The sequence below is a fragment of the Typopeltis vanoorti genome, chromosome 16, assembly GCF_054136105.1.
Source record: "Typopeltis vanoorti isolate ZY-2024b chromosome 16, IOZ_Tvanoo_1.0, whole genome shotgun sequence".
Taxonomy (NCBI): domain Eukaryota; kingdom Metazoa; phylum Arthropoda; class Arachnida; order Uropygi; family Thelyphonidae; genus Typopeltis; species Typopeltis vanoorti.
The window spans coordinates 59049530-59073212 of NC_143564.1; the positions used below are offsets into that span (position 1 = coordinate 59049530).

The window sequence follows — 23683 nt, forward strand, 5'->3', positions numbered from 1 at the left end:
TTAAGTTGTCTTCACATATTTAGTTTCATTATGAAAATTTTAGGTAATTGACATTAATTTAAGCTAATGAAAAATTCTGAAATTTAAACATTAATTCTACTTTTTTAAATATAATTTAGTGCTCTTTTTCTAATAATTTCTAGTTGTTATAATAAAACTCTTCTAGATTTTTTAAATAAAAATATGCCTTTTTAAATGTCTCCCATTACTCTTTATATTTGTACTTTTTCACATGCTGTTTTGTGTCCCTTTATTTTTGGAACATTTTGTTGTGAATATATGCTCTCCTGCAATTTCCTTTTTCTGTTTCCAGCCATTTCATACATTGTTTATGTATGATTTCTACCATTCATGAACTCTGTTCTGTTATCAATGTACAATTTCTCCTCATTTACTTTGTCTACTGATTGTGATGTCATTTGTTAGGAAACCAGTTTGTTACTTTAAAGGCTTTGAGCTTTCAATGTTTGTAATGGTGGGATTAAAATAGTGTTTACCATAGGCATATCTACTATATATTCATAATTATGCTTTTCAGTTATTTACTGAGAAAAGTTAAATTCATCATGCAGAATCCCAAGTATCTACCATAATAAAAATGTCATTAACACGTGTAAGGTTGCCTAACCTCAATGCATTAGGAGGTTTCACAATGAGATGCTTTTCAACCTACTGACTCTTCACTGTAAGCAGTAACCTCTTTAACATATGACCTAACTCAAAAGCAGAAGTTAGGTATGTATGTGCATATATATAAAAGCATGATGTATCACTATATTTTTACTGAATTGTGGATTGGAGTTAAATATGGAAAGCTTTTCTGCTTGGATAATAAATGGAAAAAAAAAAAAAAAATCCACAAGTTGGACTTACTTGCAACATGACATGAACAAAAGAATGTTCACTTTGATTTGTGTTATTCAAAATATATTAAAGATTCAGACCAAACAATGCATAAAGATTTTCATGATCTTCTCATTTTTATTTACATTCAACTTGTCTTCAGCACTTTCATGCTACTCTGTCATATATATTTAATATATGGCTTATTTTTATATACAGTATTAAATTTTCTAGCTTGTTCAAATGATTGTTACAATAAAATAGATAAAATCTATATGCCAGGTACTTTCTGCAGCTTGTTCTACAGTTTGTAAGGAAAAGTGTTAATTGCATTATGCATGCATCCATGTTTATATTTCAGAACTGCGAAACCATTTTGCCACTATTGACACATTACAAAAGGCACTACTTAGGTATATATACATATAGTGAAAAAAATGAAATCAAATATGGTTTATATTTCAATTATAATGCAACAAATTTTCTCACACTTAATGTTCTAAGGGTCATTTAAAGTCATATTACTTTGAAATATACCAAAAATACTAAAATATTAAACTAAAAAGTCTGCTAATCAAGTGGAGTGTCATAAATTCAAATATGCCTCTAAAACCCTTATAATGACACAAAGTTTGAGGTTGATATTTAACAAGAAATAATGACAGAGAAAAGAAAAAATCTTTCAAAATAAAGAAATTCAATTCCCTTTGACATATATACCAAGTGTGAAACTTTCAAGTAGTTATTAATTTTTCTAATTCTAAACTGCACTGTTTAGAAATGCCTATCTCACTGACAGGAAATAAATTCATTTATCTTGAAATTACAGTTTAGTTTCTGCTATATGAAGAACCATTAACAACTTGCAAGAAATGCAAAATACACACTTTCAAAGTTCTTTAGAATCCTTATTGAGCAACTATGAGGTTATTTTTTTTTTTAAGCCTCTTGATTGCACAGGATGTCCAATCATATTTCCAATAATATTATCACAAATACTTTTAATACTTGAAATTACACCTTAATATGAAATAATTACATGAAATTTAATCTTTAATAATGACTTTAGAAATGACTCATACATAAAATTCTCCATCACAAATAAAAATTCATTTTTCACATTACATAATTACGGTCTATGTAAATTTTTTTTTGTCCATACTGCGTATAAAATTAACAAAGTCTTTATACCAAATTGGATATTCTTTTATCAGAAGAAAATGCAACAGTTGCTCAAAACTGATTGTTAATACATGAAACCGAAGGCGCTAATCATACTAATTGAATACTGTCATTACTGTACATGACTCTCCTAAAATCTACAGATTGTACATAGTGACTACACTGATTACAGTGACTGTACATGTTGAGGCATCTGGGCACTTTGGAGGGATACAGTGATGTGGATGCCTAACTAGCCAAAAGGAACATTGGTCCACCAATGTGTAATATTACATGACCAAAATGATTGATGGTCTAGTGTCTCCTACCAACACTATATACAGAAATGAAGGAATCCATACTGCCAGCTGCTAACTGAGCCTAAAATTAAAGTTACATCTGTAAGAAAATATCTTGATGGGAAATGAAAAGTGATAACACTCAATATTTAATGTAGCATGTCAAGTAAAACAAAGGATATCTCCAATATTGTAGTTTACATTTTTTTTTTTCCTTTTTTAACTTAATAAAATTACATTCTTATAGACCAGTGGTTCTTAACCGGTGTTCCCAGGAACACTTGTGTTCCGCGAACTGGTTACAAGTGTTCTGCCAGTGAAAGATGTCACATGACAGTTCTGAGTGTAATTGGATACTCTGATCCTAACAACTAGTGTCTCCTGCCAACAGTATATACAGAAATGAAGGAGTTGACTTCTAAACCAATAGAATATCATTTATAGGTCATGTGTTTGCAAGAGGGGCAGGGAGGACCATCTCTTTTCGTAATTCAGTGATTGTTTTAGTTTGTGTGTTGTGTAACACTGTAATAGCGCACAGTCCATTTTTAATAGATATTTGGTTTGTGGGTTGTCTAACATCATAGTAGCATACAATGGATAAATTTATTATTAAATGAAAACGTGATTCTGAGGCAAATATGTCTCATACAGAAGACCACATATGTAGTAAAATAAGAAATAATATTCAGACAAATATTTAAGTTGCGGTTTTATATGCACCAATGAGGAAGAATGTCCTATTCCCCAGTGTCTTGTAAGCTCGGAAAAACTATCCAAATAGTGCAATGGTTCCTGCTAAGTTGAAACGGTACTTTACTATGAAGCATGCTAATCTTGCTTCAGAAACTAAAGATTATTTCAAGAGATTGTTGGACATGCAAGTTAAAAAAGTAAAATATTTTGAAAAGGCTTAAAATCTCCGATAAGGCACAACTCGCATGATATAAGGTAGCTGACTTAATAGCTGTAAAATTAAAACCATATACTACAGCAGAGTCTTATTTTACCAGCAAGTTGTGAAATAGTAAACATTATTTACTATTTCACAATAAGGGGCAACGAAGCAAAAATTATGAAAATTCCTCATTCAGGTGATACAATAAAAAATAAAATTAAAGATATATCAAATGATATTGAGTAAACAGTTACCAATAAACTTTCCAAACAATATTTTGCTTTACAAATTGACGAGTCCACATATACTAGGATTCGTTCGTTTCATTAATGAAAACATAATAGTGAATCAATTTTTATGCTGCAGGGAACTTACCGAGTGTACAACAGGAAAGATGTTTTTGACTATTGCGTCACATTTAGAAAATTTTAAAATTTCATGGGAGTTGCGTGTAGGAATTTGTATGGACAGTGCTCGATCAATTGTAGGTTCTATTAAAGGATTTGTTACCCTTGCAAAGAAATAAACTCAAATATTATATCTACGTACTGTTTTTTGCACAAAGAACCGATAGTTTCAAAAACATTACCGGCAATATTAAAATCTGTACTAGACCAAGTTGTAAATACGGTAAATAACATCAAGTCAAGACCTTTAAAAGCATGCCTTTTTAAAAAAACTTTCCATATCTATGGAAGCCAAGTACGAATCTTTGCTTTTGCACACTGAAATAAGATGGTTATCCAGGGGTAAAGTGCTATTCCGAATTTTAGAACTTAAGAATGAATTATTGACCTTTTTTTCAAAATGAAGGTACAGATGATTTTGTAAAATGTTAAATCTTCAAAATGATATTTGGTGTGCTAAAATGGCATATTTACCAGATATTTTTAATTACTTAAATAGCATTAATACAAGTTTCCAAGGGAAAAATAAAAATATTTTGACATCCACTGACAAACTGTCAACTTTTCAGAAAAAAGTAACTGGAAAAACCGCATATCAGAAAAAAAATACAGTACATTTGTTTCCTTCGCTCCATAATAAAAATGTCGAGAGAATTATTTCAGTTATAACAGAACATTTAAGAATATTGGAAGAAAAGATTAAGTTACTTCATCATCATCAAATTCCTGACATGTAGCTTCAAGGGGTGTACAAGATATGATAGTACTACATGAAAAATTTATATCATTACTAACTTCCAATCTACAATTTTCCTCCAAATCAGTCTGTTACTTGTCAAGACTCCAATAATATCAGATCTTATATTTCTATCATCTAAGGCACTTTGTACCATATCAATCCACCTATATTTTGGTCTTCCTCTGAGTCGTTTTCCTGCCAACCTGGCAGAGAACACTTGTTTTGCTAATTTTCCCTTGCCCATTCTGTTCAAGTGACCATACCACCTGAGATTAGATCTGCTAACGCATTCCTGGATGCTGACAATGTCAAGTTCTTTCATAATATTCTAATCTCTAATATCATAATTCTAATTTGAATTAGAATTATCATATGATATTCCCATTGATGCCATCTGTTCATGACTATAATCTTTCTCAGGACCCTCATATCAGCAGTCTCTAGTCTTTCGTCAAGTGTTTTACTTCTGACCCAACTCTCAGATCCATAAGTTAAAACTGGTTTGAACACTGTCTTGTATACAGCTAATTTAGTATTCCGACTAATTTTTCTCTCTTATTCCATATGAATTTATTCAATTGACTTCCTACCATACCAGCTTTCTTGATTCTGTTATCTATTTCCATATTAAATTTACCATCCTCACTAAAAATCTTGCCTAAGTAGCTGAAATGTTTTACTTTCCACAGGTTCCCCATTCAAAACTCAGTTGACATTTTCAACGATTCTACCTATTTTCATTGTCTTTTTATTGCTGACCTTCATACCATATCTATTACAACAGTTATTCAATTTAGTCAGGGAATCTCGCAGACTTGTAGCAGATTTATTTAGAAGTATAACATCGTCTGCATAAAGCAAAGAACTGAACATTAACATCTCCAATTCTGATATCATGTTTAATACCACTTTCCTTCATAATGTGATCCATATAGATAATGTACATCCTTGTCTCACACCAGATTTAACATTAAACCATCTTCCTGTATTTCCTTCAATTCTAACTGCTGACTTGAAACTCAAATAAAGACTAAGTATTGCTTGATATAATGCCCCATTGACACCATATAACTGTAGTGTATTGAATAGCTTCTCTCTTGGAACATTGTCATATGCCAGATCGACAAAACTTAAATACAGATCTTTGTTATATTCCAATGCTTTCTCAACTAATTGTCGTAAAGTGAAGATCTGATCCTGACAGCCTCTATTTGGCCTGAATCCAGCTTGTTCTTCACCAAGCCTTTCTTCCACAATTCTTCTCAACCGTTTCTCAAGTATAGTGGCATAAATCATACCCGGAACATTCAGTAGGGAAATACCGCTGTAATTCTCACATTCAGTTTTATTTCCCTTTTTATATATGGTGGAATACCACCATATGATGATATTCGACCAGAAATGCTGGTCGAACATCATCTACTCCTGCTGCCTTCTCACATTTCAAGCCTTTGATGGTTTTTTCTACTTCAAGTATGGATATGTATTCCTGACTGTATGCCCTGTTGAGTGATTTTTACCACTGTGCTATCATTGCTTGTTTCATTTAGCAATTTTTCGAAGTAATTACTCCATACTTCAAGGATATCTTTTTCTCCCGTTTTCATTTCACCTTTATCATCTCTAACTCCTTTTACAGCACTCTTTCCTCCATTTCTGAGCTTCTTCAACATCCTCCAGAATATTTTGCCACCTTCTTGATATTTATTTTCTATATTCTTGCCAAAGTCCTCCCATGACTTTTGTTTAGCTAGTTTTACACAGTGTTTAGCTTTCTTACATTTGTCTCTGTATTCTCTAAGAGCACAAGCTGACTTATTTACCAGGAACTTTTGATATGCTTTCTTCTTTTCCTTCACTGCCTCTTTAACTTCCTGTGTCCACCATAGAGTTCTGATTTTTCTATCCTTGCAGACAACCTCACCACATGCCTCTCTGGCTGAATCAATCAGGTTTTCTTCAAGGTTTGCAACTGAATCTCCAAGATTTGGTTCTTTTGGTATTCCCCAAATTTTTCTTATAATCAAAAGTGTTCCATGACTTCATAAAGGTTAAGAACCACTGATATACTTTAAAATAAGAATTCACTAAATTTATTCTTTACTTTGGGTTAATTGTAATGCACAGATTTAATGTTTATAAGTTTCTTTTTTCTCTCTCTCTTCCCAACCTACCATGGTATTACTGTACTAGGCTGGACAATTTTTCATGTGGTGCTCAACTGGAATAAAGACATGACAGAAAAGTGTACAGTCAGGTTAGGCATCAATTTCTGATAAGTTTCTCCCAGTAACAGGTGCCTATTAAGTGGCATATAAATTTCCTTGTCCAGTGCATTTCTTCCATTTTACTTACCAAAAGCCTGAAGTGATCAAAAAAGAAATATGAAGATATTCAAACAATGATATACAGAAGACTGTTGAAACAATAATTTGGATGAAACAATTCATGGATGGATTACTGAAGAATTCGTCACTTCATATTTCATGTCTATCCCAAATTAAACCATACATTTGAAAGAATCATGAAAAAAGTCAGATTACTTGGGAGGAGAGAGTGGCTGCAAATAAACCTTTTAAAAAAAAAAAAAAAAAATAATAATAATAATAATAATCAAGACAAGCCCTATGAAAGCTCTTTTTTAGGCCAACCATCCATACCCAAGAACGCACAACCAGTTTTTTGAATAGTGAATATGCTATCAACCAGGCTGGCAAATATATTAGCCTTAATTCTGAAGAAAAGCTTGGTGAAGAACAAGCTTAATTCAAGACAAATAGAGGCTGTCAGGATCAGATCTTCACTTTACGACAAATAGTCGAGAAAGCATGGGAATATAACAAAGATCTGTATTTAAGTTTTGTAGATTTGGAAAAGGCATATGACAAGATGCCAAGAGAGAAGCTGTTCAATACGCTACAGTTATATGGTGTTAATGGGACATTATATCAAGCAATACTTAGTCTTTATTTGAGTTGTAAGTCAGCAGTTAGAATTGAAGGAAGTACAGGAAGATGGTTTAATGTTAAATCTGGTGTGAGACAAGGATGTACATTATCCCCCTCTGTTATTCATTATCTATATGGATCACATTATGAAGGAAAGTGGTATTAAACATGATATCAAAATTGCAGATGTTAATGTCAGCTCTTTGCTTTATGAGGATGATGTTATACTTCTAAATAAATCCACTACAAGTCTGCAAGATTCTCCGACTAAATTGAATAACTGTTGTAATAGATATGGTATGAAGGTCAGCATTAAAAAGACAATGAAAATAGGTAGAATTGTTGAAAATGTCAACTGTGTTTTGAATGGGGAACCTGTGGAATAAGTAAAACATTTCAGCTATTTAGGCACGATTTTTAGTGAAGATGGTAAATTAAATATGGAAATAGACAACAGAATCAACAAAGCTGGTATGGTAGGAAGTCAACTGAATAAATTCATATGGAATAGAGAAATTAGTCGGAACACTAAATTAGCTGTATACAAGACAGTGTTCAAACCAGTTTTAACTTATGGATCTGAGAGCTGGGTCAGAAGTAAAACACTTGATCAAAGACTAGAGAGACCGCAGATATGAGAGTCCTGAGAAAGATTAGAGGCAACATCATATTAAGAACGAGGATATTAGGAAAGAACTTGACATTGTCAGCATCCAGGAATGCATTATCAGAGCTAATCTCAGGTGGTATGGTCACTTAAACAGAATAGGCAAGGAAAGATTAGCAAAACAAGCGTTCTCTGCCAGGTTGGCAGGAAAACGACCCAGAGGAAAACTAAGATATAGGTGGATTGATATGGTACAAAGTGCCTTAGACGATAGAAATATAAGATCTGATAATGTTGGAGTCTTGATAAGTAATAGACTGATTTGCAGGAAAATTGTAGATAGGAAATTAGTAATGATGTAGTTTTTTTTCATGTAGTAGTATCATATCCTGTACAACCCTTGAGGGTACATGGCAGGAATTTGATGATGATGAATTCTGAACTCAAATATTCTGCATACCATGCAATCTTCCAGCTTGCTTAATCTTATACGTTTTTTTTTTTTTAATTTATGCCACACAGGAGTCCTAGATTATCTAAGGTTTAGATAATTCAGTACTCTAGCTACACGTTATTACTTTCTCAAGTATATAGTGGATTTTTTTCAATAGTATATATCTTAAAAAAGTTTACATATATAAAGGTAATTGGAATTTAATATAACCTCCAATATCTTTTACCCATTGTTATTACAACATGAGCATCATTTAGTAAGAGTATAGAAGACTGTTTATTACATTCAAAATATGAATCAGAAGAATTAGTCATATAATATAAGTAAAATTCCTCATGTCTTGTCATAGCTGAGTGATCAGTAGGGTGCACCATTAGAGTTTGAGGGAACTAAGTATACGAGAGGGCTGAAAAGTTCTGATAAACACCTAGAACAAAAATTATATTAAAGCAGCTGATATAACGACAAGAAAGAACATATCTTAAAACCCTTTAACCTCCATGTTTCATCAACTGTAATAAGTTGTTCTTTTTCTTTTAGGGAATATAAGAAGACATGTCAGAGGTTTTGAAGAAATTAGAGTGCAGAGAGGTGTGGGTCATCATCAAGTTTTTCTTGCTGCAAGAAACGTTCACAACTGAGATTCACCAAACTTCATGAGAGACTTTAGGTGACTGTGACCCAGCACATTCAACAGTTGCCAGATGGTGGCCATGTTTAAAACCAGGCATCCTGAGACAAGATTAGGAAGACCTTTCACAGCAATCACACCAGAAAACATTAATGCAGTGCATGCAATGATTCTTGATGATAGATGAATACCAGAAAAAAAAATTGCAAAGACTCTGAGGATATCCAGGTAACGATTGGGAGTCATTATTGACCAACATCTAGATATGCTCCATAATCCCCAAAATATTGAATTAATTTTTGAAGGACAGCTAAGTGTTGCACTACCTCTCAGATCAGCTTTCTTCTTCAGGGAGAAATTAAACACACACACACACACACACACACACACAGAAAAAACTGAAAATTAACAACAAAAACAGAAGTTAGGAAATTTTTATTTAATATCATAGGTGTGTTTGCCATAAAACATAGGACTTAATTTTTAGGCTTATTTCATTTGTTTTCCAAAAGAAATGTCCTTCTACAATGATAAATTTCCCCTAATTTTACAATTAAAATTTAACTGGAAACATTCAACTAGCATGCCATATATATTTGTAAAAATGCACCTGCTCAATACAGAATGGACATAATATACAGTCAAGCACATTCTCTCTTGAATGGAAACACTGAGTTTGATACTCCAAAGTGTGAAAACGTAAAGCTATGAAATCCATGAGAACACTCTTATTTTCTATTTTATTTCATTTCAAAAAAATTTTGCTTGTGAACTGCTAAATTGATTGCATAGCCCACTAATGTGTCACGACCCAAAATTTGAAAAATACTGCTTTTCACCTGACCTATACAAAAATACAGGCCAGAATCCGTACTTCTGCCAGAACTCTTCCTCCTATACTTTATACATATATGATCTTCTCATATTAACTTCAAACCCAATTCATAGTTTTGTTAATGAGAGTATCCTCCATTCCAAGCTTCAAAACTTTCCAAAATCAATGCTTGAAGCACTCGATCTCCTTGCTATTCTCCAGTACAACCTTATTGATCTCGATGCTACCAAAACACAGTCCAGTCTCATTTCATGTAAGAATGATTGCATTTTACCAGCTCTTACCTCTAATAATACCTATATCTCCAGAAAAGATAGATTCCTCTTCTTGGGTTGACATATACTTAGTCTTTCCTGGCACAAAGAAACTAAAATACTGTTCTCATATTTTGGGTGATGCATCAAAACCTTCCTAAATATGCTTGATGCTGGTTTTCAGAAGAAGGCAATCTAGTTAACAGATGACCCCCTCTCTCACAGACACATCCTTACAGACATTGTTTTTGCTTTATAGGTATTTTCATGAATACTGTTCTGCTGACATGGAATTTCTAGTCCATACAGAGTTCAGCCTCAAATGTACCACCAAACCAACTTCTTATCTTTTTCACTCATTTCAATTATCTTTTTTCTTTGGAGAAGCCTGCCACATACTATTTTGCTAGACTACTACCTTCAACTGCTTAAAAAAAAAAGCAATAGGTATTTTTTCCCCCTTCCCTTCCTTAACCTAGCCACACACAGTACTATGTACTATAGGTTTCTGCAACCTATCATGTGCAGAATTAATGTATAAAAAAGTAAACGATTAAAGGCAGAAATACTATTAGAAAAACTACATCTTAAAAAAATACATTATTTTAAATATTTATAGATTTCTATTTCATGGTATAAAGGAACTAAAATGAAGGAACATTGAACACAAAAATCATGTTCAAATATTACCTTGTATGGATGAAAAGCTAAGCAGCTGACATGACCTATCCTATGACTCATAAATCCATCATAATACTTGATGCAGTTCACTGAATCTCCTTGATGGTTATATATATTGATAAGCTGACTTGCAGATCCACTAAAATGCAAAAGAAATATTTAAAACATATATTTAAATTTACTTTACTTTTTTTTTTTAATGAAGAATTTATCCTTATGCTATCTAACATATATATCCAGAGGATGATACTCTTTCCAACTGATGACAAGATTATTATCATAAATGGCAGTTATGCTAACTATACATATCTAGACATTTTCACCTCAAAAGACCAAGGGTAAGATGATCCAGAAATTCTGCATTGGAGATAACATTAAAGAACAGCATGTTGTCTCTAAAGAAGCATTTCTGGACTATCTAATCCTCAGACCAGCAAGTTTCTAATAATTGGATGGTAATGATCAGGCAACACTTGATCACTACTGCTAACTAAAGACTTCTGGAATGATCATACCATAGCTAGATTCAAATTCACAAGATACTGCTAGCATAAGAGATAACATCCACTTATCTGCACACGCACACAGGCATGTGTATGAACTCTCAGAATGAACTCTCACTAATAGCCAACACATTATCACAAAATGGATATCCTCAAAACATCATCAAAAAATATCTATACAATGACAACCCCAGACAAGAAGAATCCCACTGTCAGCACATTTCTACTGTAGTGATACCTTTCATCAAGTCAATTTCTTATCAAACAGCAAGAATACTAAGAGCCCATAACATCAGAGTGGTCTTTAAACCAACCACCAACATCAGACAAGTTTTAGGATCCCCAAAAGATAAAGTGCCGTTCTACAAATATCCAGGAGTATATTACATTCCCTGTTCCTGTGATCTTGCCAACATCGGACAAACTTCACGAAGTTTAGAAATTAGACAAAAAGAACATGTTGGTGATGTACACTACAACAGAAGCATCTCTTCCGGCTTAGCACATCATTTCTCTACGTCTAACCACACGATAGATTGGCAAAACAGCTCCATGCCATATCTGATGACGACTACAGGCATCGTTTGTTTAAGGAAGCCACAATAGTGTCAATCACCGGTGGAAACCTCAACAGAAATCAGGGTGTAATTCTAAACAGTTCGTGGAAAAACTTGATCCTCTCTCTCTCGATCAATCTGAACTACAGCTAGCCAGTAATCACATTACACGTCTACAACGCATGCGTGATAATGAATAAGAACAATAAGTCATCTCTGTCACGCGAAACGTGTAACCATAGCTACTAGTTGGTTTACAACGTTTTTTATGTTCCTTTCAATTTGCATTTACTAGTTTTCATATCTCCGTAAACGCCTTGAAAAAGCCACACAGTTTGCTGGCGAAACTGGTAGGTTTTAATATAAGTTTTATTGTAAACTGGTCTGTATTAATAAAATTGTATTTCTATTATAAAATGACCAAATATGTATAATTTAAATAGTTTAAGAACTTTCATACTTTAGATCAAGGGCATCTTAGAATGAGTGGCAAAGATTATTAAAAAAGCACCAATTCGTCACTACCTACAAACACATCAACCAAATTCACAGTCTGTTACACTTTCCAAAGATTTGTGTGATAAGCTGGATTTGACCTTGATGTTCAGAGATATATTTTGACAGATCTTCCTGTTTGTCCACAGTATGACAGCTTCACAAACATGGTACTTAGGGTAGCATCATTGGTGAAAGTTACCCTAAGTACCATGTTTGTGAAGCTGTCATACTGTGGACAAACAGGAAGATCCGTCAAAATATATCTCTGAACATCAAGGTCAAATCCAGCTTATCACACAAATCTGGCCTGGCACAACATGGAACTGAAAACACAAACCATGGGATCCAATGGGAAAACACCAAACTATTACAGAGATATGTACACATATGAACACATTCAAAGAAATTGCTGAAGCCCTATTTCATTGACCAAACCTTAATGACAATTACTACCTCACCACCTCTAAAGTTTGAGAAATTATCATCCTCAAAACTATATTAAATAAGTTGTGTTGTAAATAATTTATTTTAATTATCATTTTCAGTCCAATAGTTGGACCATATGATTGTACATAAGGAGGGATTTTAATTTAACACAAACACTGTTCTTTTTTTAAAATACCTTACTGTTGCTCTTCACTTAAACCGATGATGACTTAAAATATGTAAGATGAAATATCTGTACAATAAATAATTTTACTGGAGTACATGTCTGATTATGTAATTATGATAATACCACAGGATCCATTATACAAGAGAGAGAGAGTCCCGTCCTGTGTAGTTACCATAATGAAGCAATGCATGCTTTTTAAGAGATATAAAGGATAAAGAATAAAGGTTAATTTAAGAGATGTAAAGGATAATGTAGTCAACATTTAAAATGTGCAGAATTTCAGAACCAAATACGATTCTTGGTAACATGTATGAATTTATAATTTTTATTTATTTATTTTTTATTTGCAAGAAAAACAGGTACAAGATAAATAATTAGATTAAAATGGTCCACTGTTGAGAGAGGTAAACACTAGCACTCTTATTAAGTTTAAAGTAGTTAGCAGTAAATAATTTTTTGTTTTTATCACTTCTTGTGATTTTAAAGAGGAAAGTGAAATTAATTCTGTGAGAAGTTCATATTTAGTTTTTGTTGCTGCAGAGCTTTATGGGTTTGTTTAGTTAAAACAAGAGAGCAAGAAATAACAAAGAGATTTATGTGAATTGTATGTAGTGTTTATGAGAAACAAACATTGTGCACATAACATGACATTCATATGCACATCAAAATTACACTATTATTATTATTATTATTTGTGTGTGTGTGTATGTGTATAAAAAGATTAATTTTAACTTATGCCTCTCACTCAACTCGAGCTTTGTCCTTTAGCAAGACTTTATTAAGCATTACTACTCTTGAAAAATAAATAAAAACAATAATAAGAAATACTCTGAATAGGAACTTATGCTTTAAAACTAGATTTAAAAAAAAAGAAAAGAAAAACTGGTTAATAAACTACTAAGTACACAACAGTCCCACTGAACACGTCTGTAAGGAATGATGATCCTTAGTCAATTTGAACTTTAGTCCAATTTATTATTTTTGGATCCCAAATTTTTGCTGGGATTCAACTTGAGATCATAAATGGGTGATTAATGACATGCAATATATAGCCTTGCCTTCTTATGATATGACCTACTTCCACAAATGAGTTCTGGCAAGGTGAATATTGCTGCCTTAAGAGCATGCTATCCTCCCTAGCTGGAGGAAATGCCAACTGGACATCTAGGTAGTAAATGACTTTCATCTACCAGGAGAAACGCTACTTATTTGCTTACTGGAGGCACAAAGTGGCTATTGCCATGTTTCATCTCCAGAGTGAAGTCTCTTGGTTCCATTCCATCCCATCTCCTCCATTCAAGGGTGCAGCAGTAAAACATTTTTGTAGGCTAACTGAATATAGCAGTTAGGAAACAGAGAATTTTGGCACTTCTGGCATGTGGGAGTCATGTCTACAAGTCCTTCATCCCTACTGCCCCTCCACCACAATTTTTTCCAATATTACACTATTACTGAAAGGTAGAATAACAGATTATAGTGTCACTATGATGGGATTTCAGTGCTAACATCACTGGCATGCACCACCACAAGTATCCACTAGGGCTAGCTAGAAGAGAAGAGAAGATGAATTATTTGCTGTCAGTACTGATCTACTGTTCACCAACATAGCATACAATTCTCATCATTCTTACAATATTCCAGATCTTGTTTTTTAAAACATGCTATCTTCTTGTTAACTCCAAACATAACCATATCCAAGTTTCTTTTCCCTTCAGATCATATTTCTCCTAGCCAGTTTTCAGTATTGTATACTATGGCACTACAATGGTGCCTAGTGGAATGACCAGGATTTCTATACCTCTTCTCCATGGTCTGATTATTGCTTCTATTTTTCTGATCCAAGCACTTGATCTGATCCAGAAATTATTCTTGCTGGAATGAATGAGTTTATTTCTCACTCCACTCACAACTCCCAAAAATGACTTCTGCTTTTTGCTCAGCTTACACAACAGTCTGTAAAACCGTAAACAAATACTCAACAATTCCCAGCAGAGTCTATAAGAGCAAAATGTACTAAACTTTTCTCCTACTCAAATGACAGTCAAGCCTTCTGGTCCCTTGTCAATGCCATTGGGCACTACTTCTGTGGTCCATATTTTCACCTCTCTTTTATCCTGGCACGAGTCTTTTCCTTTAACTGTTGTTTAGATAACCAAGGCAAATCTCCTTTCGCTATACCACAAACTATCCACAGCATGCTACCTCTGATTTTGATATTTCAAGATCAGAGGTGGCATGTAGTATCAATAGTCTTGATACTAGATACTAATAAGTCTTTTGGTCTAGATGGAATCCCCCCCCCCCCCCAGCTGTGCTAAAAGTTGTGTTCCAGAAAGACAAAATTCAGCCATCAGACTACTGTTTAAACTATTGCTCTAACCCAATACTCAAGAAAACAATGGAAAAGATCATTAATGATTAACTACTTCACTAATGGGTAACCAATTATTCACACTACATGAAAATCTCCCAGCGACATTACCTGCCTTTTTGGACACAAGCCATAGAAAATTTTGGTCTCCCTCCTGCCCTTTGCAAATGGATTACCAACTTCCTCTCTGGATGTTCACTGCATATCAGAGAGAATGGTTCTCGCTCTCTCAGATTTTTCCATCAATGCTGAGTACATAGTGGCTCTGTGATTTCACCCACACTATTTCTCATATACAGTTGGGTCTCTTTTTTATGCGGTAGATATGTTCCACAGAAAACTGCATAAAAAAATCACACAAAAAAGACCTAACTTATGTTGAAAAATCAGGGATACGTTCCATAATTTTCGAAAACCGCATAAAACTGAACCAATGAATTAAAATAAACCTAAAATCGCATAAAAAAAAGTTTATGAAAATTCAGGAAAATAAGAATGCCTAAGTTTGTTTTAAAGCTTTATTCATTTAATTTTACTGAAAAGTAACATTTTTTTAAAAACATTTTGTCATCAGAATTATCATCACTATTAGACAACGTTTGCAAACTGGTGAAAAATCACTTTCATCACCAGAAGAAATAGTCAGAGCATGATCTGTCTGCTAAAGTCAATGGTACTTCACAAACAGAATTAGCTTCACCCTCGTTCTGTGCCGATTTTTTTTCTCCTGACAATGTAATCAGTGATTAAACTTTGCGATGATGATTTCACTAATTTTTTTATACAGCTTGCGATATTCAGACATATAGTTCTTCAGCTCACGTTGGAATTTAAAGGCTCGTTCAGAATTTGTGTCATTAACAAGAAAATGATTTTCCAATTTATTGCACAGTTCAAGACCTTCTCGAATTATATTTGCAGTGAGAGGGACAGGTTTTTCTTCCGCTTCACTATCGTTTTCTGGATCTTCAACAATATCTAAAGTTAATCGATATCCAATAATATCATTGTCATTTAGGGCATTATCCACAAGCAATTCGTCTACATCGTTCTGGCTAAATGTATCAAAACCTTCTCCACCAATTTCATGTGCCAATGCAATGATTTTAGCTGATAATGTAGATGTTTGCATGGTTGCACTGTTTGCAATACATCCAGGCCAAGCTGCTTTCCAGCAAGCATTTAAAGTTTGTGGTCTTATTTCAGATATAGCAGATGCAACATGATTTAAGCAGTCCGAAATAGAAATTTTTTTCCAAATGTCACTAATGATTCCTTTTCATTCATTAATGATTCATTTTCTAGTTTATCCAATATAAATTGAAAAGTGTGCTTAACGTAACATTTTTTAAAAGTAGCAATTATGCCTTGATCTAATGGCTGAATAATGCTTGTATTGGGTGGAAAAACACTACCTGCACATTTGGATGTTCTAAATGCGAATGACTTGGTGCATTGTCAACAATTAATAAAACTTTAAAATCGACAGCTTTTTACTTCACATATATGTTTCCACTTCTGGTACAAAGCAATTATTGAACCATTCAGTAAATATAGCAGTTGTTACCCAGGCCTTTGTATTAGCCTTCCAATGTATCGGCAGCTGTTTTAGATCTTTGCCTTTTAGAGTATGTGGTCTTAGAAATTGATTTACTAGGAAGGGGTTTCAACATTCGATCTCCTGATGCATTGCTACAAAGTAACAACGTTACTCGATCTTTGCTCGCTTTAAATCCACTTGCTTTTTTCTCAAACTTTGCGATGTAAGTTCGACTAGGCATTTTCTTCCAAAACAATTGTGTTTCGTCAGCATTAAACACTTGATTGGGACAATATCCACCATCTTCAATAATTTTGGCTAAATTCTCTTGAAAATTTTTGGCTGCTTCTTCATCTACTGCTGCAACCTCGCCTGTAATCTTCACATTATGAAGTGCATTCCTTTTTAAAAACCTGGTTTACCATCCTTTGCTAGCCGAAAATTCTTTATCAGCCTGGGAAGCAGAAGTAGACGGCTCCAATTGCTTCATCTGTACATAAAACTGAAGAGCTTTTTGTTTAATTAAATAACCGCTTGTAGGAATTCTTCTTTGAGTTAATTCTTCAATCCAAATTACGAGCACTCGTTCTGTGTTTTCTAATTATGCATATCTTGGGTACAATGATAATTTGGCACTTAGTTTTGTGCCAGAAATGACAGATTTTCTTATTGCGACTTCATTCTTTTTAATTGCTTTTTATAGTAGATTCGTCTAAATTAAAATGTTTACCAACCACCGTAGATCCCTCTCCTTTTGCTGAGTGATCTAAAACTGCATTTTTCATTTCCAAAGAAATTGTTTTTCTCCATTGGGCCAAATTTAATTAATAATAAAAAAATCAGTTAAATTAACAATTAATAATTAATGAATACATTAAAAAATAAGCAAGGTGTTCCATGAAAATTTCAGGATTTGTGAAGTGTTTCCGTCGTAGGAAAAGTTTGGGAAACACTGGATTATCCTATTATCAGAATGGATTCTTCTTCTGTTAACATGCGCAGAAGTGTCGAAAGGTCTCGTATCTGTGGGCGTGCACCGCATAACTTCAAATCCGCATAAAAAGAGACTCGAGTGTATATCAATTTCTTTCTCTCACTGACCTCAAATCCCATTCATGTTTTTGCTTCTTCATTCATAAAACCTTGTGGTGGCTCAAATGCTTCAAGCTTCACAATTTTCTATAACCAATGCCCTGAATCAAGAATCTCCTTAAAATTCTCTAGTCTTCTAAAAAAAAATTCTTCTAGAAATCTCAGAAGAAAGAATCTGCTTTACTCTCCCTCATTTTTGATAATATTCTACTGATCAAAGATCAATTTCTCTTCTTAGGTTAACTCTCACACCTATTCTCTCCTGGCACAAAAAACACATACACAGCCTCTTCAAAATTTCCAAAAAAAAAAAAAAAAAAGTGTTGAGAATATTGTTCTCTTATTTGGGGTGGCCCACCAAAAACCTATTTCAGAATTTGCTTAACAGATGATCCTCTCTCTTACTAATTCCTTCTAATCACTTTCTCACAGATGTTCTGTTTCTGTATTACACCTTTTCTACAAGTATTTCCAGAAGGACTGCTCCACTGAATTGGTCACCATCTTTCCCCAGCTCTCTTTTATTATGTACAAAGATGGTCAGCATTCATACATGGTTTAGCTTTAAACTTATTCAACTTCTCATTCCATCTTCCTCTCTTCTTTGGAACAGTGTTCCCCCATAACATTTTTCCCCAATGAATAAACCCACAGTTGATCAAGAAACATCTTAAATGTTAAAAATACCAAGCAATTTTAAACCTGGTTTTACTCCATTTCCCAAGTAAGTAAACAGAAAAACAAGTCAAGTTTGCACCTGCAAGTGATGCAAGTCTAGCTGATCCTACAGGTAGTGCAAGACCAAGGCAACTCGTGATAAAGGTGGCATAAGCTCCGATCACTAATCTTAATATTCACCCTTAATGCCAAAACACATCTCCAAGGAGGGGATTTATGATGTTTTGTATTAAAGGCAAGGGGCCACTACCCAGACTGGTTTCGACCTTTATTGAGGTCTCATCAGTGGGAGCCAGGCTAGAAATACCAAGATTTAGTAATACAGAATACAAATACAAAACATCATAAATCCCCTCCTTGGAGATGTGTTTTGGCATTAAGGGTAAATATTAAGATTAGTGATCGGAGCTTATGCCACCTTTACCACGAGTTGCCTTGGTCTTGCACTACATGTAGGATCAGCTAGACTTGCATCACTTGCAGGCGCAAACTTGACTTGTTTGTCTGTTTGCTTACTTGGGAAATGGAGTAAAACCAGGTTTAAAATTGCTTGGTATTTTTAACATTTATTATACCCAAGGTAAAATACTTTCTACAAGAAACATCTTAAGAGATTCCTTTTTTCTATCTAACCATTCATCCACATGCATCACTGTCGTGTTATAGGTCTTGAGACCTCTCATGTGTGGGATTATTTTTTTTTACATTAAAATAAATAATTAAATTAGAGAAGCTGTTTAAGGCAACTATAAGCAGATGCCTTTAAAGAGAACTTTTTAAATTATAATAAATTTGCACTTATTAGATGTTTACATGAATGCAATTAGTATATCAACATGATTTAGATTAATGAATAACCAAAAGCTGACAAGCAATTTTAAGTTCATAATCAAATGCAACTTGTCAGCATTTATCAGATTCACTCAATTTACTCTACAAAAATGAGAGAGATTGATAAAAAATGTTTAATTTTTTGCTTAGCGTTGATAAATTAATTTATGGCAGGTATATGGAAATCAAAAAAGCATGTATAAGTAATTAATAGGATGATATATATATATATATATATATATATATATGTGGCGATTAGTTTTTACTCGGTTGTTATACATTTCAAAAAATAGATTTAATGACTCCAAGACCGAGATAACATATAAAGATTTTAATGAAACTAGTAGTATTTATCATTAAAATCTTTATATGTTATCTCGGTCTTGGAGTCATTAAATCTATTTTTTGAAATATATATATATATATATATATATATATATATATATATAGTTGAATTCTGACTATATTTTATAGATAGTTACCATGCTATGAGATCAAGTGCTGGATGTATTGCCATAGCTGTCATTACATGTGAAGGATGAGATGGGGGAATGTATTTCGTGGATATGGTATGTGGCAATTCCCAAAATCGGACATCACCAGCAACACTGTTATATATAAAACAAAAATTCTAGAGTTATGTCTATTGAATAAATTCTGTCGCACATGCATTCACACACACAATATAATAGCCAATGTTATCAAAAAGAAATCAATATTTTTAATAAAATTAGTTTATAAATATCATACTTAATTATTGTCAAAAAAATTTAAGATATGCACAGTTGTATACACAAAATATAATCTGCAAATCTGTATTTGAATTTGGCCTTTTATTTATTCATTTTTTAAGATGACTGTAATATGAAAGGTCTCGTACAGATTGTTCACACTTTTTTATAATTATGAACTCACATTATTAATAAAGTAATTTAGTAATAATTTGAATGTTAAACAAAAAGTTTATTAACTGTAAAACCATCTATTATTAATCTATTATTAGTATGTTAACATGGACATGTGTACATTGCTAGAAATCAAGATTAAGGTAAATGTTATTAATGAAAATGCACTAAAAATTTTTTTTCCAAGGTGCTGTAAAAGAATTATGCTCTTTTAAACTAGATGAGAGACAGCTGTTATTGTACATTTTAAAAGTTCATGCAACCAGTGAGCATGTCTGAAAAGACCTTTCTAAGATGGATATCATTCACCTATATGGGAACAAACAGATGAAGAAGTTGCTAAAAATTGGAAATTTGGAAAATCAGCTCACCAAAAAAGTAACGTCAGCAGACAGCTAATAAAGTTTAGCCATCAACATTATAAAACTATTACACTTTTTTATAAAATCTTTATCAAGTAGCTTTATTTTTTATCCTCCTACATGTTTTGCCAATCTGTTTCTATTGGCATCCTCAGGGAATACAAATCAGTAAGCACAAAATGAAGGTTACAGACTAAGTTATAACCGATGGTTCTAAATCATACAAAAAATTGGTATTGTGCGCGACAATGTGCGTGTCTTGTTAACGTGATTTATTCGTGATGACTCATGACGTAATTGTTATGAAAGTTCATTTCTTTGATATTTAATGATCTGATAAAAGTTTTCCAAATTTCTGGTAAAATTAGACCTTGATTCTTGTTTAGGTTTTCAGTTTTACGGGTGACTGTAGCTGCTTCTTTAAAGGTTCTTGAATGGTAGTTATCTTCTATGTATGGCATAAGGCTTTTATCCCACTCAATGTGATGGTTAGTAGAGGCAAAGTGGCATGAAAGGCCTGACATTATAAAACTATGTTGATGGCTAAATATTATTAGCCATGAAATAAAAATTTGATAACCAATTTTAATTTGATTAAAATTGATGAAATATGTATATTCTGAAAAGCCAAAATTAGTGCACTGAGGATTTGGCATTCATTCAACAGAATGTTCATGAAACCATAGAAGTATTTCTATGGAAAAAAAAAGTTAACCAAGTCTTGAATTTAAATCCTCTGAACTTTAAAGATTTGAAATGTAAAAATCTTGGTTATGAAGATTATTGTTGCTTTTTTCTTAATTTGAGAACACCTTTCAAATACTAAATACTTTATTCTGAAAAAATATTACTTGGTAGGCGTTTTCATCCTGCAAGTTAAAGATAATTCTAGAAAAATATTCAGTCCATATACAAAGTCCTTAGTAGCAGAAGTTACCAGAGATACGAAACTGACATATAGTAATTCAGCAGTTTAAGAGATTCAGAAATTTGGCTGCAAGTTATTTTCCAGCCAGATCATCCTTAATGTAGCTGTCAATAATTTTTTTTAACATAAACATAAACTTTCATAAACAAATTTTACGTGTTTCTATTAGTTTGTTTATATGTAGTCTGGTTAGGGTGCACATAATTTAAAATAAAAATGAGACATTAACTGTCAAAGGGAGGCATAGGGTCAAGATTTTCTTAAAAAACTAAAAACTTATTTTCAGCGATGTAAATTCTCTATCTTGAATACAAAAATTATTAAAGCAAACCTGAATAACAAAATTAATTATTAAAAAAAAAACTCTTTTTTCATCTCTTATAATATTTTGATGTAAAGTAGTTGTGTGGTTGTAGTAGTGAATTAAATAGTTAAGTAATAATAAGTAATTAAGAGTTAAATTTGTAAATAGTAAATAAAACAAAAAAAAAATATTAAATTGACATTTTTAGCAAATAAAGTGAAATTAATTACAAACAATTAAATTAATTAATTGTTGCACCTGAAGTTGACATGTTCTCATTTCTTATATACTTTCAGTAGCATATATTTTTAAATTTTTTTTAGGCACAAGCTCATGAAAATCAGTACACTTCGAAAATATTTGAAAAAAGTTTTTTTTAATTACCATCAATTTTATTGTGTTAATATACAACTGATTTTTCTCAATGTGCCAGAATAAATTCACTGAAGAGAAATCTCTATTTTACTGAAGCAACAGAACTTAGTAATGTCAAAATAAATTCCATAATGACTTTCAATTAAACTATTCGAAAGGATGAGTCCATTTTTGTATGTATTCTATTACTGTATTACAGAATTCATGTACATAAACAAAAATGTATGTACATAAAAAATTGATTAATTCATTAAATAATTAATCAAATTGTAAATAAAGATTTCAATCTCAACTTTGATTTTAAATGCTAATGTTTTTGTCTTTTGATTCACTCAACTGTGGATGAAAAATAGTTTATGTTAACAGTGCAAGAAATGTATTATTATAAACTAAAATGAATTTTAAATAAAGGTTAATAAGGTTTTGGGTGTTTATTAATGAAAGAAAAATATGATTTAATCCTATAAAAACAGTCTATTACTCTTTCTATCTTGACTGGTTAGCTCTTACACTTAAGAAAAAGCCAAACATTTTGATAATAGAAACAAATCTATGAATGATGTACAAGTTATCAGAATATAATATTAATTAAATAGAATAATAACACTTTATTTCTGCAATAGATAGGAGTGTTACATGAAAACATTTCCTCTTTTTAATTAGATATTGAAAAATGGGACATACTGTAAAACTCCTGTTTATTTGCACCTTATTATCCGGCTGCACCATTGTAAAATTGATGGCTATTGTAAACTGATACACTGAAGTTCTACTGTAAACTTATTATTTTAGCTACTTTATCTTTTCTTTACTTCCCTTCTATATTTAATTTTCTTTTCACTTTATCTCTTTTCTTCATTAACCTTATTCAATCCTCACTTTAACTTTATCTAATCTTTTCATGTACTCTATTAACTTTATTCTCTTTGCTCTACCTTCAGTATTCTTTACTTATACCAGAGCTCTCTAGAAATTTATTTTTGAATTCATGACTGTGCCACTAGAGGTCTCATTGTGGTATACTGCCAGTAAAGTTCGCTTTCTATCCTAAGGCCCTTCTCAATAATGTTTCACAGTTGTGGCTAACACTTAACTTAAATTCGAAGCTATCTGTAAACTCCCTGCTCACAGGATCACGTTTAGTTGGAAACACTGCATTGCGTAAAAGATCAGGCAGCACTCTTTGTAAATATAACAAAGATGTTTATTTATACTCAAACAATTATACAATTTACACATTAATGAACTACTACTTCTTACTCCACTCTAAGTTTAATGCTATAGAGGAAAATTTATGTACACATGCAACATAATACAAATCATTAAACAAATTAAAGAGAAAACTATCAGCCCATTTACAATTTAGGAA

At 32.5% G+C, this 23683-nt stretch overlaps 1 protein-coding gene across 2 annotated transcripts in view; it reads right to left on the reverse strand.

The window, feature by feature from the left end:
- Positions 1-957: 957 nt before the first annotated feature.
- raptor (regulatory associated protein of MTOR complex 1) overlaps positions 958-23683 on the reverse strand; it is a 512095-nt gene continuing 489369 nt past the window's right edge. Inside the window, exons 29-31 of one of the 2 annotated variants that reach the window (XM_090406522.1) lie at positions 19923-20048; positions 10767-10896; positions 958-2385 (exon numbers count right to left, since the gene is read on the reverse strand). In XM_090406522.1, coding sequence (XP_090262648.1) covers positions 2320-2385; positions 10767-10896; positions 19923-20048 — 322 coding nt within the window. In that variant the 3' untranslated portion in view covers positions 958-2319. The remainder of the gene's footprint in view (positions 2386-10766; positions 10897-19922; positions 20049-23683) is intronic. The other variant, XM_090406523.1, reaches the window with a different exon arrangement.